This window comes from Somniosus microcephalus, chromosome 24 (assembly GCF_052327205.1).
Source record: "Somniosus microcephalus isolate GS21.2 chromosome 24, FLI_Smic_1.0, whole genome shotgun sequence".
Taxonomy (NCBI): Eukaryota; Metazoa; Chordata; class Chondrichthyes; order Squaliformes; family Somniosidae; genus Somniosus; species Somniosus microcephalus.
In genome coordinates, this window is record NC_141010.1 from 15,558,632 (window position 1) to 15,578,292 (window position 19,661).

Genomic DNA, 19,661 nt, shown 5'->3' on the forward strand with positions numbered 1-19,661 from the left:
GCTCTCTCTCTCTCTCTCTCTCTCTCTCCTCCTCTCTCTCCTTCCCGCTCTCTCTCTCTCTCTCTCTCTCTCTCTCCTTCTCTCTCTCTCTCTCTCTCTCTCTCTCCTTCCCCATCTCTCTCTCCTTCCCCATCTCTCTCTCCTTCCCCTTCCCCATCTCTCTCTCCTTCCCCCGCTCTCTCTCTCTCTCTCTCCTTCCCCCCTCTCTCTCTCTCTCTCTCTCTCTCTCCTTCCCTCTCTCTCTCTCTCCTTCCCCCCGCTCTCTCTCTCTCTCTCTCTCTCTCTCTCTCCCCCTCTCTCTCTCTCTCCTTCTCCCCTCTCTCGCTCTCTCTCTCTCTCCTTCCCCCCCTCTCTCCCTCTCTCTCTCCTCCCCCCCTCTCTCCCTCTCTCTCTCCTCCCCCCCCCTCTCTCTCTCTCTCCTTCCCCCTCTCTCTCTCTCTCTCTCTCTCTCCTTCCCCCCTCTCTCTCTCCTTCCCCCCCCTCTCTCTCTCTCTCTCTCTCCTTCCCCCTCTCTCTCTCTCTCCTTCCCACTCTCTCTCTCTCTTCCTTCCCCCACACAGATGGGCAGACTCATTGATATATATAGATAAAAATTATTTCTCCTTTTTTCCTAACAACATGCCCTCAAAAAACCCTCGGCACCGCCGGGCACTCCAGCTAGTAATTAATAGATGGGAACCTAACACTGAACCCTGGGGAAGCCCATTAGTGACCAGAGCCCATTGGGGGGATATCACATGTAAAAACCACCCTTTGTTTACAGTTCCTTAGACAATTTGTTATCCATCTTCCCATTTTACCTCACACCATGAGATCTATTTTTTTTGAAGAAAATCCCTCATGCCACAACATATCGAAAACCTTTTGTAGATTATGGGGGAGAAATTGGGTGAGTAGCGCCACCTGTTAGTGCCTAAAGAGGCAGTCAGTGGCTGTAGCGCCACTGGCTGCGTCTCCGGCGATATTCAGTAGGGGCGCTAATGGTGGCGTTAGGCATTTGCGCTGCGCCGCCACTGATGACGTCATCGGTGTGCGCAGCGCCCCATTCGTGCCCCGTGTGCGATATTTGGTAGCGAACGCCGCAGTTGCGCCGCTCGCTACCCGCGCCCGGTTCACGGGGCCTTACTGTGCCGGCAGCGGCGCAAGTTAAGGTGGAGGTGCGGGGCGGCCACTTTTTCGGCGGCCGCCTGCCAGCACCTCAGTCCCCGGTCTCCTAACCCCCCCCCCCCCCCCCCTCCCGCGGCATTGCCGGCTGTTTCCCGAGAGCCCGGCACTTCTCCTTGGTGCCGGGCTCATTTGCTGGCACTCGCGAGCGGGGATCGCGCTGTTGCAGGCACCTCCCCCTTAACAGTGGGAGGAAGGCCTGCAGTACCGCAGCGCGCCGTGCCACAGCGTGTGGCGCTGCGTCACGTTGCGCTGCGATAATCAGTTTCAGCGCCCTAAGAGGGACGCGGAGCGCCTCGAGCCTCGCCCCGTCTCCCTCGAGGGGCACTGAAACTGAATTTCTGGCGATCGGTATCACTCCGATCGCTGCGCTAAATCCTGCGCTGAGGCGACTTTTGCGCCACTTTGGCGCCCCAACCCAATTTCTAGGCCTATGTTTACTGAGTGTCCTTGATCAACCATTCAAAAAAACCTGGATAAGGTGGGTCAAATATGACCTTTTGTTTTCTGAAGTTGGATAGCCCCTGTATCCCCCCGTATATTCTATACGCTCAATTATAGCATTCATTATGATCTGTCTACCACCAAGGTTAGACTCACCGGTCTATAGTTCCTTGGATTTGATTTTAAGCCCCTGTGAATGTGGGGACCACATGTGCTATTTTTGCAATCTTCTGACACCAACCAAAATCTCAGTGAGCTATTGAAAATATCTACCAGGGGTTCACACACCACCTCTGCCAATTCTTCCCGCACCCAGGGACTTGCTGCTTTTTCTACTTTGAGCCATTCCCCTTGAGATCTGCAAACAACCCATCTGTGTTTTCATCGTAGCTGCTCGGGCAAGGTGCAGGTCCAACCTTTTCACAGTTTAAAAACAGATACAAAGGGGATTATTTTAACCTAATCCACCGTAGGACTGAGTGGGAGAAAGAGGACAGAATAAATCACGTTCCTCTGTGCCAGTATATTAGCAGAGTGAGTATGCTTCAATAGTGCCATTCATATAATGCACTCGCTGTAACAACTGGTGTGTAAGCCTGAATCTTGTGTGCCTATAAAAGGTCTCCAATTCTAACCTGCCATTGCCATTCCACACTCACCTTGCCTGTAACCCAGAGGAGATTGGGAGTAAAATTGAAAGGTTATGTGAAGTGTTGCCCAAGCATAAATGCATTTATAGGATCCAAGGCCTTCTATCACCAATACTGACCACCCAAACCTTCCTTTGTGTAAATGATTGGATACCTTGTAATCTCCTCACCTGTTATATTTAATATATTTTTAAAGGAATACGATTATGTGCAGTAGGTCAGGGCAGAACAAAAGACTTTCATTTCAGAGAATTGTCTGTATTCTACTGTGAAGGAATCGGGGCACTGGGAGAACTTGCACACAGGAAGGATTAGCTTACATCAGACGGGCATACAGGTGGCTTCAGTGTATTTAAAGCACTGAAGGATGTTCAGTATTAATGGAGTGAGATCATTTACACTCCACACTTGTTGGGGTCCGTGTTTTGGATATGCCCTAAGTTTTGAATTGGCCGTCTAAATCTGTTGACTACAATTCTGAGCTCACCATTCTTAAACTGCACAGTGCTCTGGTCTGGCAACACCTTTAATATTACATTCAATTCTGGTCATGGACTCAGAAAGAAAACATCCTTCAAAGCCTTGGAAGTAATGCAGAGAAGGTCTGCAAGGGTGATTCCTAGTGTCAGACAACTAAGCTATAAGGATAGGCAAGAAAAACCTGAGGCAAATGAGAGACAACCTTATATAGAAATACATAAGTGGAATACAACAACAACATTAACATGTATTTATATAGCACCTTTAGTGTAGTAAAACGTCCCAGGGCGCATCACAGGAGCGATTATCAAACAAAATTTGACATCGAGCCACACACGGAGATATTAGGGCAGATCTTGGTCAAAGCTTGGTCAAAGAGGTAGGTTTTAAGGAGCGTCTTAAAGTAGAAAAGGGAGGTCGGTAGAGAGGCCGAGAAGTTTAGGGAGGGAATTCCAGAGCTTAGGACCTTGGCAGCTGAAGGCACAGCCACCAATGGTTGAGCGCTTAAAATCAGGATTGCTCAAGAGGCCAGCATTGGAGGAGCACAGATATCTCGGGGGGTTATGGGCTGGAGGAGGTTACAGAGATAGGGAGGGGCAAGGCCATGGAGGGATTTGAAAACAAGGATGAGAATTTTAAAATCGAGGCATTGTTTAACCGGGAGCCAATGTAGGTCAGCGAGGAAAGGTTAAACCATAGCATTATTTTAAGTTGAATCTTGACAGCAGAGCTAAGGGACATGGGTATAAACTGATAAAAGGCAAGTTCAGGGCAAGGTAAGGATGCATTTCTTCATGCAAAGATTAATCAATAGAATTGCCTTCTGGGCAAGGTGATGGAGCCAGAAACCTCTGTAGTGAGTTAAGGGGTAGTTAGATGCTGTGATGAAAGAACTGTAGGTTTCTAAAGATGTATGGCGCCTTTAACTGTAATTATCTTTGAGATCTTTTGTGGCTTTCAGCGTCCTGAAGTATACTCACTGTTAAGCTGGGATCTAACCTGCCAACATAGCAAGTCCGTTTACATACTCACATTTCCATTTCTGTTCTTTTTTCTTTATCAGAGACTTGCTGTCGGCACGTTACATTGAAAGGCACTTCAGTGAAGAAGGAAAGACCACACAGACTTCGGTAAGATGAAGATACTTTATTGGCTTATATTTTACGGCAGGAATATTAAAATAATGTGGTTCTACAATATAAGAACATAAGAATTAGGAGCAGGAGTCAGCCACACGGCCCCTCTAGCCTGTTCCGCCATTCAATAAGATCATGGCTGATCTTTGACCTTAACTCCACTTTCCCGCCCGATCTCCATATCCCTTGATTCCCCTAGAGTCCAAAAATCTATCGATCTCAGTCTTGAATATATTCAACGGTTCAGCATCCGCAGTCCTTTGGGGTAGAGAATTCCAAAGATTCACGACTCTCTGAGTGAAGAAATTCCTCCTCATCTCAGCCTTAAATAGCCGACCCCTTATCCTGAGACTCTGCCCCCTAGTTCTAGACACTCCAGCCAGGGGGAAACAACCTCTCAGCATCTACCCGGTCAATCCCCTTCAGAATCTTATATGTTACAATGAGATCACCTCTCATTCTTCTAAACTCCAGAGACTATCTGCTCAATCTACTCAATCTCTCCTCATAGGACAACCCTCAATGTCATGTGTGAACTGTTTGGAATAGAAAGAAGCAACAGGGTGGAGCAGCAGGCAACATGAGTGCAGAACCTACACAAGGTTTCAGAGCTGCTAAGGTGGAAAGCCCACAAGCGACAGCCAGAAAAGTGTCTACAAAAGCTCCAACCAGCTTTATCTGATAGCAGCTGAGGATCCCTCTAACTGTTACTCCAATTTGTACAGCCCATGGTTGGTGGGCGAGAGCAGGAACTGGCAATAGTCAGGCGGACAGAGATGAAAATGGCGTTGGGGTGTAAATGACTACGCTTATGCTTGAGGCTTTGCCTGCTTGACCTGAAAGATTGAACAGGTTGGGGCTTTTTTTCTTTAGAAAAGAGAAGACTTGGAGGTGATCTGATAGAGGTCTTTAAAATCGTGAATGGGTTGGACAGGGTAGCTGTGGAGAGAATGTTTCCACTTGTGGGAGAATCCAAAACTCGGGGGCTATCAATTTACAAATAAATCCAGTAGGAAAATAAGGAGAAACCTCTTTACTCAGAGAGTGGTTAGAATGTGGAACTCGCTACCACAGGGAGTGGTTGAGGAAAGGAAACTAGACGAGTACATGAGAGAAAAGGGAATAGAAAGATATGCTGAAAGGCTGAGATGAGGCAGATGGAATGGGAGGAGACTCGTGTGGAGAATAAATACCAGCACAGACTAGATGGGTCAAATGGCCAGTTTCTGTGCTGTATATTCTATGCAATGCTTAAGGTGGGTGTTCGGGCCCCAGATGTGGGTTGAAATGGACATTAACGCCACCTAAGTCGACACTTCTACCCGCCACTTGATTTTGATTCTGCCACTGGCCCATTTCTAAGTGCAAATGGGGCAGTCACAAGACAAATAAGGGGTCGGCCATTTAGGACTGAGATGAGGAGAAATTTCTTCACTCCGCGGGTGGTGAATCTTTGGAATTCTCTACCCCAGAGGGTTGTGGAGGCTCAGTCGTTGAGTATATTCAAAACCGAAATCGATAGATTTTTGAATATTAAGGGAATCAAGGGATATGGGGATAGTGCAGGAAAGTGGAGATGAGGTAGAAGATCAGCCATGATCTCGAGGGGCCGAATGGCCTACTCCTGCTCCTATTTCTTATGTTCTTATGTTACAAAAGTCTCCCCATTGTCTCATTTTGGATAGTAGCAGTGTATCTATTCAATCTCCTCCTGCGTTAGAACATCTCATTTTATTATTCAAGTGCATCCGTTGTTTCTCATATTAGACTAAGGAAAGTTAATTATCATTCATCAAAATAGCAAACAGTCATTACAGCAATATTGCAATACCCAATTCTAGGTCTTGGTAGGGACCACATTTCATATCAAACCTATCAGCAGTCTCAGTTTGCTATTCCTAAGGTTGCCTGATGGAATCGGTAAGCATGTTTTGTACAAAGCTAGTGATTTGAATGAATGTAATAAAGAGGATTACTCACTGAGCCAGGAGCAGCACAGTTCATTTCATTCATGAAAGGTGGATAACTCTAGTTGTGTTTTTTCTACATTAAAGGTGTTAAATGAATGACAGTTGCTGTATAAACACTATTAAGGGAGGATTGCTGCTCTCACTGTAAGTGTAAATACATTTCAGATATTGCAGTGTGTTCTGTCCACGTATTTCTCTCTCGGGTGACCGTTTGTTTTCTATAACAGTTTCTGGTCTGAGCCCTTGTTTGAGGGCAGAGTAGAAAATAAAGAAATTGCATTCATATAGCACCTTTCACGTCCTCAGGCCTTTCAAAAAATGCTTCACAATTAATGAATGACTACATCTCAAAAGTCAATGTTGCTTTACAATCAAGGGTAGCTGCCAATTTTTGCATAGCAAGGTCCCACAAACCGAATTGAGACGAGTGATCAGTTGATCTGTTTTGGTGGTGGTTGTTGAAGGGCCAACACTGCTCTCCAGTATGATTTGGACAGGTTGGGTGATTGGGCAGATGCATGGCAGATGCAGTATAATGTGGATAAATGCAAGGTTATCCACTTTGGTGGCAAAAACAGGAAGGCAGATTATTATCTGAACGGCAATAGATTGGGAGAAGGGGAAGTGCAAAGACACCTGGGTGCCCTTGTGCACTAGTTGCTGAAGGTAAGCATGCAGGTGCAGCAGGCGGTTAAGAAGGCAAATGGTATGTTGGCCTTCGTAGCAAGAGGGTTCGAGTACAGTAACAAGGATGTCTTGCTGCAGTTGTACACTTGGTGAGACCACACCTCGAGTATTGTGTGCAGTTTTGGTCGCCTGAGGAAGGATGTTCTTGCCATGGAGGGAGTGCAGCGAAGATTCACCAGACTAATACCTGGGATGGCAGGAATGAAGTATGAGGAGAGATTGGGTCGATTGGGCTTATACTCGCTGGAGTTTAGAAGAATGAGAGGGGACCTCATTGAAACTTATAAAATTCTAACAGGAGTGGACAGACTAGATGCAGGAAGGATGTTCCCGATGGCGGGGGAGTCCAGAACCAGGGGTCACAGTCTAAGGATAAGGGGTAAGCCATTTAGGACAGAGATCAGGAGGAATTTCTTCACCCAGAGAGTGGTGAACCTGTGGAATTCTCTACCACAGAAGGCAGTTGAGGCCAATTCAGTAAATATATTCCAGAAGGAGTTAGATATATTTCTTAAGGCTAAAGGGATCAAGGGATATGGAGAAAGCAGGGACAGGGTACTGAATTTGGATGATCAGCCATGATCTCATTAAATGGCGGAGCAGGCTCCAGGGGCCAAATGGCCTACTCCTGCTCCTATCTTCTATGTTTATAAAGATGGTTACGGATGACTTAATCAGCCTGCGAATCCTTCCTCTGCTCATTGTGTAAAGATACGAAAACAACATTGTTCAGCAACCCACTGCTGGGGACGGAGTGTCGAACTCGGGTCTGAGACCCTTCACGTTCAAATAGGTTGCAAATACAGTCACACATGAACAATGGCCACTTGGACAAGGAGCCTTCAGAAGAGGCAGGGAGGATATTGGGTGACATGAATCTTGTCATTCATGTGGAAATGACTTATGAAATGATACTGGGCGGCCTGCTGGTGGCGCTGTCCTGGGAGAGTATAAATACTTGGGCATGGGCCCAGCTTGCTCAGGACTCTCTTTAACAGGAACTAGTGAAGGACACAACTAGATCTCCATATTGAAAAACAGTTGATTAAAGCTTTGTTTAATACTTAGACCAAGTGCCTAGTAGTTTTCTTACGTCGGGGGATGTTATGGACGATCGTTTAACCTTCTCTCATTAGGACCATCATGCCTTTCCTCTGTGGTGCATTTATAGTAAAATCCAGTATATATGTCACATTATACTACCTGTTTAAATGATCACAGAACGTAGGAGGGTGAATTATACAGCAGTCAATATATACTCGACAAGCAGGTGCCAGCTGCCACATTTTCAAATGTTTCCAGCTGATTATGATGCAGTTACAATGCTGTATCATTTCAGTGTACAGCTGAGTGTTAATTCTAATCGTACATTTGGGGAGCTTTTAGCTTTTATTGACTGTGAGGTGGGGCTGTTCGCAGGCCACTCCACTGTATGTATTTGAAATATAAGAGAATCCAATTAAAAAAAGATTGCGTGGGTGTGCGTGTGTGAGAGTGAGAGAGAGGATTAGTCCTGTAATTTCCCCCACAAATTCAACAACCTTTGTTCGAATTAAATTATTTCCTGGTAACCTATGACAGGTTTTGCTTGACAGAGCAAGATTATGGAGGTTCTGCTGTTCACCCTTCTTCATCTCACCCAATCAGCATAACCTCTATTCCTTTCTCCCTCATGTGCTTATCTAGCTTCTCATTAAATGCATCGATGCGATTCACCTCAACCTCTCAATATGGTAGCGAATACTTTTCAACTAGAGTATTCCAGTACTGTCGCATAACAATAAACACCCTGTAGTTTGTACTGGGCCAAATTCTGCTTTCCTCTTACATTATCATGATGTATCACAATACATGGATGGAAAACAGTCTGAGAATAGCACCTGTGCAAATCAGAACTTTCCTTATTCATTTGTTAGCATATAAAGTGGGGAAAATTTGTTGCATTAGCGCCAGTAGATGGTGCAAATGCGGCATTGAGACCAGTACCGACAGGGTGAGGCGAATCTAGTGCCGCACACCAAATCGGGACCCCCTGTAGCACTGCCGGTAACAGCTATTGCCGGGGACCTCAATGCCAGGAAGATCGTGACGGCAGTGAGTGTGCAACGCTCACTGAACGCCCAATTTCCTAGATTGCGTTTAGCCATTTACCACACCTCCTGGAGTAAACACTGAAGGGGAGAGCTGGCGTGCAGCACCAGGAAGCCAGCTCCAGGGACATTATTTAAAGGGATCATCAGTAATCACTCACACCTGTCAGGTTAGTGCAGTTTCAGTGGCTTTTTGTTAGTTTCAGCTACTGCAACAGTTTCATTGAGTAATTTCAAGGTTCTTTTTTATCAGGAGTCTTCTGGCAGGTACAAACTAGCTATATTTATTCTTCAAAGATTCAAACTGCAACACTTGGTAAGATTAATGGGGGCTGTACTGGCATGCCACCTCGCCTTCCAGGATTTATATTGGAAGGAGCATAGGCAGTGAGAAAGATGGGAACATGTGCACAGAGGGAGGAGGAAGAAGATGAGGAACAGGAGGGAGGGAGGAGACAGCCGGATAATCAGGCCTCCGGATGGGCGGTCCATGATGTGGTTTTCCACATCCCTCCACATAGTGCAGCAGGCTTGTGGCGAGGGCCTCCTGCCAGTTGGTGGCTATAGGACTGCTCGCTTTCTCTCCAGCGCTAAAACCAATGCCTCCAAAGCTTCATGGGAAAACCTGCAGGCTTTCTCCCCGGGGCGGCGATCATCCATGAGGATTTGTAAATAAGTGCTCCTTCTTCTTGTCCTTCTTGTTATGGTTGTTGAGGCAGCTGCACTGCCAACAATTCTGAGAATGAAGTGCTGCAGCATCAATGAACCTCCCCTTTAAGTAGTGAAAAAAGCCTGTGGCAATCATGAGTTGCGATTAGCCTGCACTCGATATTGGGTGTAATGCCAATGAGCTTGGGATTTAAGACTCCATTCATTTTATTGAGCAGTGAGGATGAATTTTGCGTGCAGTCTAGAGCATTTTCGCTTGGTGTTAATTCACCATCTTTTGTCCTAACACCGCCCGCCCATTCCTTGGCTATAATGAATTTCTAGCTCAAAGAATTTGAGCCTACAACGATGTGGAAATCTGCTTCTTTACTTGTCCCAGCTGAATGAGGCTACACAGTACATGAGGAGTCTGTGAAGGAGTCTACAGTTTACTCACCCAAATTCTGGCTGAATGACAAAGAACAAACTTGCATTTATATAGCACCTTTCACGTTTTCAGAATGTCCATGTGTGCCAAACCATTTTTGAAGTGCAGTTATTTGTCATGTGGGCAACTGAGGCAGTTAATTAATGAATTAATTACTGGATAATCTGCTTTTTGTGGTGACTGAGGGAGGAATATTGGCTAGAACACTGGGAGAAGCCAATATTCTCTTCAAATAGTGCCGTGCACAGGCAGATTGGGCCATGGTTTAATGTCTGATCTGAAAGACCGATCCCAATATGCAGCACTGAAGTGTCAACCTGGATTATGAGGTGAAGTCCATTGTGGGTTTGAATCTACAAACTTCTGATTAAGAAGAAGAGGGCTAGCAACTAAGCCACGCTGAACCTGAGGCAACAGTCTGCAGTTTGTTTGCCCACTCTACGAGCTATGGTCTTTGTGTCTCTTGACCTTTCTTTTCTTTTGTTCCTCCCAAGCTCCAATTATACTGTTGTCCACTCTCTTCCTCCTCAATTCATCGAAATCAAGACTATGGGCTCGATTTTCCAAGCCCCGAGGAGGCGGGTTTGGAGGTGGCAGTGGTGAGAAAATTGCAGAATCGGGGGGCAGGAACCCATCCCGCCCCCAACCCGCCTCCGTGCCAATGTCCCAGGAGGCGGGTACCCGACCTGTGCTGGGAGCCATCTCCCCGAGGCGGGAAGGCGATTAGTGCCAACTAACTGCCTGTTAACAGGTAGTTAACAGGCAGTTTTTTGCCTAATCCCTATTTTTAGCCCTGAAGTGTGGGATTCCCGACAGCTACGAACCACGCCAAGTTAGCGAGGCGGACCGTCGGTCTGCAGTGGTTGGAGGGGTCGAGATGTCCGTTGTGCAGGTGAGTGATGGGTGCATGTGTGCAGAGGTAAATGTGTGAGGTAAGTGTAAAGTTTTTAAATAAGTTTTACTTACCTTTACTTTCTCCTGCAGGCTTCCTTCCTTCAGTTCTCGGGAGTCCCTGAGCTCACCGGCACAGAAAGCAGAATGGCCGCTGAACTGTCAAAAGCTGCAGCCTCTGCTTTCTGGTCTGGAGAGATCTCTAACTGAGTCTGAGTAGAAGGACTCAAGTCAGAAGACAGATTGTCAGTGTTTGACAGCTTCACAGAGCTGTCAAACACTGATTTTTCATCTGTCAAAAGCTCTTGACAGGTGAAATGTCAATTGCTGACGTCACCAGTAACCAGGTGTCCCTTAATTGGCCTGCTGAGCCCGCTGGGCGGGCTTAACAAGGTCAATCAAGGGAAACTAGCGTGGGTTGGCCACAAATCGATGGAGGCGGGACTACAACCCAAAAAGTGGGAGTCCCGCCTCCAAAAGCTCCCCATTGACAAAATTGAGCCCAATGATTCCCATTCTTTGACTGGTCTCATAATCCTTTCGTACTTATTCTCTGGCTTATTGGGTTTTCCCAATAATCAATGGTCCCTGCAGACCATGGTCTAGAGCAACCTTTTGCTGCTTGGAGTAAGAAGATGTATCGCTCTCAGGTCATCAACTCCAGAGCACACCTCTAGAAATGGTTGAGACAACAGGGAAAAATGGAAGTACTTCACCATTTGTTCCAGGCACCACAAGATTAGCGACCCAGCTCAATGACACCACTGGAAAAAGTAGAAGACTAGCCACCCCTTCCAGCCCTGTGGCCAGGACCAGCACTACACCCTGGCCCTGTACTGTGCCACTGGATCATAGGCTAATCCTGCGAGCGCCAGCTGCATGAATACATGAACCATTCGAAAAGTATTTAAAAACTGCAACCAGAAGAGGTTTGTTTTAAACAGCGGAACGCCAGCCCTGCTCCTTCATGCCAGATGGAACTCAAGCACGTAGCTGCCCACACAGTGAGCTCCTGAGCTCCTCCCTGCGGTCAAATGAATTACAGCCTTGCGGGAGGCTGCCACTTCCTCGCAGGGAGGGAAAGCAGACCTGAGGGCAAGTCACCTGAAGCTGATCTGATATCCCAGCAGGCATTCAAAATCATGATATGAATGGAGCTCCTTTGAGCAGGTTGCCTGCACACTGTATCGTTTCGGGACTTGTGTGCAGGGAGAGCTGAGAAAAATGAGAGCAAAGGGCTCACCCAAAGAAACAATGCCTAACTGTTTAAAGTTTAGCAGCATCATCGTACCATGTCTCACTCACCCATCACCCCTGTGCTCGCTGACCTACATTGGCTCCAAGTCCGGCAATGCCTCGATTTAAAAAAATAAATAAATAAATAAATAAATAAAAAAATTCTCATTCTGGTGTTCAAACCCCTCCATGGCCTCGCGCCTCCCTATCTCTGCCAACTCCTCCAGCCCTACAACCCTCCGAGATCTCTGCGCTCCTCTTATTCTGGCCTCTTGCGCATCCCCGATTCCCTTCGCTCCATCATTTGTGGAAGTGCCTTCAGCAACCTAGGCCTTAAGCTCTGGAATTCTTTCTCTAAACCTCTCCGCCTCACTACCTCTCCCCCCTCCTCCTTTAAGTCGTTCCTTAAAACCTACCTCTTTGACTGAGCTTTTGGTCACCTGCCCTAATCCCTCTTTATGTGGCTCGGTGTCAAAATTTGAAGCGCCTTGGGACGTTTTACTGCATTAAAGGCGCTATATAAATGCAAGTGTTTGTTGAAAGAAAAATGTATTCCATTATCTTACTGTTAAAATAGCTTGGGTCATTTATTAATGCAAGATAAAGGGAGAAAAATCATTCATTTCATAGTGAATACATTTTTCTCCTCACTAAAATATTAAATCGGCAACAAAATAGAACCCTTTGTGTTGAGAATAACATAATTGATATCAGTAAGATAAATAATGCAATCTAATCTAACAGCAGCACCTGTTTGAAGATCAACCAGTGGATTTCAGGCCCAGCCTGGGCCTCGTGGATCACTGCAGATCTGTATGTGGCCTTCACTCTTGCTGCAAGTGCAACTTTGTGCAGTGTTGTCTTGAAGGGATTTTTCTGCAGAATAGAGTATTGTGAAGATTGAAAGAGTGGCGGTAGAATGTAATTATAAGAGAGAAAATCAAGCTCTCTGGCCTAGAATGAAGGTAATTAAGGGAAACCTCACTAGAGTATGTAAAATAATCACTGGTATAGATGGCAACCATGGAATATTACTTCAGTGTAATCTAGGAAAGCAGGATCATAGGAAATTAATTTAAATTAGTGGACGGTTAATTTAAAGCAGATCCTCTTTACCCAAAGGGTTTGTCTGCATAATTACAGTAATTAGAGATTTTTGTAAAAAAAATAGTGATTGATTGTAAAGTGCTTTGAAATGTCCTTGGAACATGAAAGGTGTTTTTCTTTCTTTCTTTAATGTTTGTAATCTGATGGCTAGGGCAGTAGAGGCAAAATCATTAGACACATTCAAAGGATTACATTACATAGTATTACATAGGATATACAGCACAGAAACAGGCCATTCGGCCCAACCAGTCCATGCCGGCGTTTATGCTCCACTCAAGCCTCCTCCCGTCTTTCCTCATCTAAATCTATCAGCATAACCCTCTATTCCCTTCTCCCTCATATGCTTGTCTAGCATCCCCTTAAATGCATCTATACTATTCGCTTCAACCACTCCCTGTGGTAGCGAGTTCCACATTCTCACCACTCTTTGGGTAAAGAAGTTTCTTCTGAATTCACCTATTTGATTTCTTGGTGACTATCTTATATCGATGGCCTCTAGTTATGCTCTCCCCCAAAAGTGGAAACATTCTCTCTGTGTCCACTCTTTCAGCAGGATGATATGAAGAGAATGGGTTTCAATGGGCTTCGAACAGGCTTTTCTCACCCTTGACTCTATGTTCCATGTGCTCTTAATTGGAAGGTGGAATTAAATTGTAATTCATAGAATTCTACCCACAAACAGGGGTTAATTGCTTCATGTTCAATGTGGATTGAAATGAGCTGTAGATCAGATTATTGCAAACTTTTGTCTTCCTATCGGAAGATCGTGCTCTTCAAATGCAGAATTTGTAATTTGTATGTCTTCTGCTATTTTTGTCCCTCTTTCCTGTGACGTACATAATGATAATAGTAGATAATAGATTTTTCTATTGAGAGAAATATGACCAATCTCACTAATAAGGGGAGGATTCCAATCACTTTGGTTGCTTTCGGCTCACCTGATCCTGGATAGTCCCCTCGCCATTTAGCCCAACCCACCCAATCACATCAGTTTTTATTATCTGTTCGGTGCTGATCTTACTATGTTGCTGGCTACGTTTTAGTGTTGCCTTTATGGAAGGAGGGTTCCTACTCATTTAACTTAATGGGTTCCATTTGAATTACCTTGGATTGGAAATGTCAATAATTGTGGGTTTTCCCTGGTGTAAATAACTGTGATCTCTTACAGAGGGAGTCACCCATTCTCTTTCAGTTCCTTGGTGACTTATAGAAATGTTAAATGCTGTTTTTAAGAAATATTTGACATATTTCCATCAATGGTTGCCTAGGGATCACACTAGCAATGTATTGCAGTATCCGTGTATATATAAGCCACAGTTTATTAGGGGCTCTTGTAGTATTCTTATCAAAGCCTTCCCAAGTGCCCATAATGGGCTACATAGAGGAGCGCCCATGATTATGCTTGCAGTTTGTCTGTCACTGCTGGATGAAATGGTTGCCCATGTAAAACTGGATCAGGCCCACATCATCCCCCCCAGCTGCCGGATAATCTTTTTATGAAGACTGTGTTCGGTATTATTTCCTTTTTGCCTTTTCGAAAGACAAAATTAAGCAAGTTCTGGAAATGGGTTTTCAGATGTCTCTTAAAGTCAGAAATTGTTTGTTCTGCCTGCCGTGTTTAAGACGGGCACTAGAAATTTGGCCGGGGGTAGGTAGCTGTGATTTACGTAGGACATTTTTTAATGCGGATTTTAGCAAGTTCATAAAATGGCAATGCTATTGGATGTCTTGGGATTCGATTACTTTGCTGCAAGAAATTATGAGGTCAGAGATGCAGTTTGTCGGAGTGTTAGGTGATATGAGAAAGTTGAGCCACTTTCAATGATAATGGTACGCAGCTGATTATGTCTGCAGTAATTCATTTCCATGGCGACAGCAACTGCTCCTTCTTTCAAGTTTGACTTAATATTGTACCAAACAAGAATCATTCTCAGGATTCGGTACCTGCTGAATACTGCTCTTCTCACTCTTTGTGGAATAGGTTATAAATGCAGGCAATATTTTGTTAGTGCAAATGACCCATTTAGTTAAATATATGCAGTGACAGATTGAGGTAATCAGGAATACCAGTGCATAAAATAAAGTGTTGACATTGGCGCTAAACACACACAACATTTTATTTAACAAGAACAGACAGCAGCAAGCTGCATTAACTGAGAGAATGTAGGAAGAAAATGGCTTTGAGAAGCTTCAACCCCAACCAACATGGTCACCAGTATTCAGGATACTTCCCCACCATCCTCAGACCTAACTAAACCAGAACCCAGGGCCAAACTAGCTGCCTCTGCATGCCCCAAGTCCCCCCCACCCCCCAAAACCCTTGTCTACATTGTGCCCAATGCAGACAGCCTGATGTGGTGATAAATTGCTCCCGCAGGCATCATGCAGTGACTCCATAAACTATGTCTGGGAATATCCACTCTCGTAAAATGTGTGTGATTGTACACCTAAGTATACAATTACCTCGTAAAATATCGATGTGGGTATATCTTTAACTGAAATAGACTTCATAAAATATATGTATGAATGTAGAAAAAAATCTCTGAATTTCAAATAGTCAAAATCAATGTTCCCTGTCGGCTGCACCTTGTGCTGCACGGCCTGTTTCTTTTACTGAGCCTGTCCCTTTAAAGTTCTGTGCACGCGCGGTACTTACAATGGAAAAGCTGGTGAACTGTCTGTGTGGGATCTTTCCCATTGCTGTGCGGCCTCGCAGCTTCGGGGAACATTGGTCAAAGTTAAACGCTTGTGAAGTCAACTGTATCAAGTTTACTAAAATTGAAAATCACCTCGGGAGGAGTGAAAGAGCAGACTGTTGAAGGGGGTGGCCAGCTGTATCCTGTATCAGATATTAATGTCTATATCAACAGAACCCAGATTGACTAGTATCGTACTTGCATTAAAGAGGTTATGATTGGAAATGAAAGTTAAGGTTTCTAGTATTGGATTACATGGCAGACTCTGCACACCAAGACCGGAATTTTGCCAGCGCTCAGAGTGAGGGTTTGGAGGCGGGTCCGCTGTCAAAATCACAAAGATTGACAACGGGTCGGTATCCCGCTGTAAACCCGCCTCCGTGTCAGTTTCCCAAGTGTCGGGTCTGTCATCCCAGAACAGACCCGACACCAAGCGGTGGGTTATTTAGATACTTAAAAGCTTGTTAAAAGGTAGTTAAGCACCATTTTCCCATGCACTTACCATTTTACCAGGGTTTTTAACAAGGTTCCCAGAGAGCGGCTATCATGTCAGGTAAGTAGGTCGGGTGTTGAGTCAGCATGTGGTGATTTACTAACCTGACAGCTGCAAATGGTCTATGAAAGCTCCCATTTCATAGGTTTTCACTTTCCAAGGTCAGAAGCTGTTGCTTACTGCATTTGGAACACAGATTGAGCTTTATGCAGTTTGCAAGTGTTTGGAGCAAACTCTCTATCCACTGTCACCTCCTTGGAACAACCTCTCTCACCATTGACAGATCGCATCTGTCATCTCAACCTCACCTGCCATCTATTCTATCAGCATCGGTGCCCTTGAAAAAATCTCACCTTGGTCCTCAGAATCCCAACACGATCAGCCCCAACACCAGCAGCACCAACATCCACACCAACCTTCTCCGCAATCAACTGATGCTGCACAGGGCATCATCACCCATGCATATTCCTGCCCGGGACGCCAGCGATGGCCTCACCATGGCCAGATTTGCTTCACTTAACACTACACCCTGGCTGCCACATGATGCACCAGGTTGGCACCACCCCACACCAGCACCATAAAGCATCCCTACAATGTCCAAGTCACTCCTTTCACACTCATCACCATTGGGGGGTGGGGACGATGATGTTATATCTCACCATCCACTGCAACTCACTAAGACACTTTCAAAGGTGCACACAAATCTGTCCAAGAAGGCAAAGTGGTGAAAATAAGGATTTCAATGCTTGACAACACATTAACAGAAAGTTTACACGAACATTGGCTAAAGCACCCAAGTGCCTACCCTGTATGTTGTTAGTTGGTATGATTGGACTAGGATAAAGGTGAGTGTGAGGGGTGGCTAGTGAGATGGGGAAGTGATAATGTAGATAGAGAGAGGGGGATGGGTGGAGGTGCAAGGTAAGTTGGTGTGAGTAAGGATGTGCAGGAGTAAGGTAGGGAAGGCAGAGTGATGGGGATGTGATGAGTGGTACAGCAGGATGAGGTTGAGTGTGGCTTTGCAGTAACGTTTCGTGATCTACAGAGATCATTGAAAGGTTTGCCCAACTGCAGCCTGGTCCTCCTGACAACATTCCTGCTCGTGTCCTCCTGGGCAATGTGCAACCAGGCTGCGTTGGTCTCCTGGGGTGGTATCTTCCACCCATTGGGAGGGAAGAGAACCTCCCTGCGTGCTGTGACTCCCTGCATAAGCATATGGAGGGAGTCATGGGAGAGCCTGGGTGCAGACATGCACTTCTGTGCAGTGCTTGTCAGTGTTTGCAGCACCTCAATGCTGCAGAACACTGACAGCACAACTGTCAAAATGAATGTGGACATGGCCCCTTTAAGGAAACCGGCTGATGACGCATCATGAGATGACATCATCAGACCCGCTTCCTTTTAATTGGCCGGGAGCCTCGCATGGTGGGCTTAACAAGCCCAATCAGGGCAAAATCACTTGGAGGAGACGGGATGAAGACTGGAGTGGAGTTTGAGGCGGCTGTCTGCTCCCGCCGCACCGGACTCGTCGCGGCTGGCGAAGTCACGGCCCAAGATACTGTTGCTATAATCCATCGCCTGTTTTATTTAACCCTTTAAATGCGGCATTTCTCTTTACAGCTGGCACAATTTCTGAGATAAAATAAACAGTAAATGCTGAGGATCTGAATCAAAACCAGAAAATGCTGGATGTACTTCGCAGGCCTAGGTGCCTTTCATTAGAACTAGAAACTGGGAGATGAATGAGTCTCTTTGTAGAACTGGACAAAAGGAAAAGGAGATAAGAACATAAGAACTTAAGAAATAGGAGCAGGAGAAGGCCATGCGGCCCCTCGAGCCTGCTCCGCCATTCAATCAGATCATGGCTGATCTTCAACCTCAACCCCACTTTCCTGCCTGATCCCCATATCCCTTGATTCCTCATGAGTCCAAAAATCGAATTGATCTCCGCCTTGACTATACTCAACAACTGAGCATCCACAGCCCTCTGGGGTAGAGAATTCCAAAGATTCCAAGATTGAGTGAAGAAATTTCTCCTCATCTCAGTCCTAAATGGCCAACCCCTTATGGGAAAGCAATGGGTAAAAGTCAAGTGAAAGTTGAGCAGAATGCTAATATATTTTCTCTTTATTGAGACTGATGGCCCAGCTATGTATTTCCAGTATTTTCTGTATTATGACACACAGATTCTTTCTGTGATCAGATTTATTGGTCAACTCTTTATATTATGAGTGCATTTCATGTATGAGCCTCGACAGAGAATGTGGACAAGCTGTTCGACTTTGGAGAGAATCGGTGCTGAACCGACTTCCACCCAATTTCTGAACACGTTCTTCCGATTTCACTGGATAATAATCAGCAGCAGGACGTTAGACCGATTTCTCATCCCCAGCCCATAGGTCCTGAGGCAAAATACCGTTCCCAATTGCTGCCCTGACTGAGATTCGTTAACATTAGCACAGACTGGTAACAGCTTTAGAACTTAATTTACAGATTTACAGCCAAATACAGAGGGAAAAACAAGTCAGCTGTGAAGGCAAAAGAAAATATGGCAGGGCTGGAAGGCATTTATTTTAATGCAAGGAGTCTTGCAAATAAGGTGGATGAACTGAAGTTGTTGTTGAACACATGGGAGTACGATATTGTTGCTATCACGGAGACATGGTTGAGGGAGGGTCAGGACTGGCAGCTCAATATTCCGGGGTATAGAATCTTCAGGCGAGACAGAGGGGGGTGTAAAAGGGGAGGGGGTGTTGCAATATTAATTAAGGAGTCAATTACTGCTGTAAGGAGGGATGATATATTAGCGGGTTCCTCTAATGAGGCCATATGGGTAGAACTTAAAAACAAAAAGGGGGCAAGCACTTTGCTGGGAGTGTACTATAGGCCCCCAAACAGTCAGGGGGAGATAGAGGAACAGATATGTAGGCAAATCTCAGAAAAGTGCAAAAATAATAGGGTAATAATAGTGGGGGATTTCAACTTCCCCAATATAAATTGGGATAGTCAGAGTGTGAAAGGCTTAGAGGGTGCAGAATTCTTAAAGTGCATCCAGGAGAGCTTTTTGAGCCAACATGTAGAAAGTCCTACAAGAGAGGGGGCGGTACTGGACCTAATTCTGGGGAATGTAGCCGGGCAAGTGGTGGAAGTGTCAGTAGGAGAGCATTTTGGCGACAGTGACCACAATTCGGTGAGATTTAAGGTGGTCATGGAAAAAGACAAAGACGGCCCGGAAATAAGGGTTCTAAATTGGGGGAAGGCCGATTTTAATATGATAAGGCAGGATCTGGCCAAATTGGACTAGGAGCAGCTACTTCTAGGAAAATCCGCATCAAAACAGTGGGAGACTTTCAGAAGGGAAATAGAGAGAGTACAACGCCAACATGTTCCTGTAAAGGTCAAGGGTGGGACCAACAAGCAAAGGGAACCTTGGATGACAAGGGATATACAAAAATGCATTAGAAATAAAAGGGGGGCTTTTGGCAGTTACAAAAGACTAAAGACGGAAGAAGCCCTAGAGG

At 45.5% G+C, this 19,661-nt stretch overlaps 1 protein-coding gene across 3 annotated transcripts in view; it reads left to right on the top strand.

Moving 5' to 3' along the window:
- adam11 (ADAM metallopeptidase domain 11) overlaps window positions 1-19,661 on the top strand; it is a 209,242-nt gene that overhangs the window by 50,758 nt on the left and 138,823 nt on the right. For all 3 annotated transcript variants that reach the window (XM_085966258.1, XM_085966257.1, XM_085966259.1), the window contains exon 4: window positions 3,802-3,868. In XM_085966258.1, the coding sequence (XP_085822384.1) occupies window positions 3,802-3,868 (67 nt within the window). The remainder of the gene's footprint in view (window positions 1-3,801; window positions 3,869-19,661) is intronic.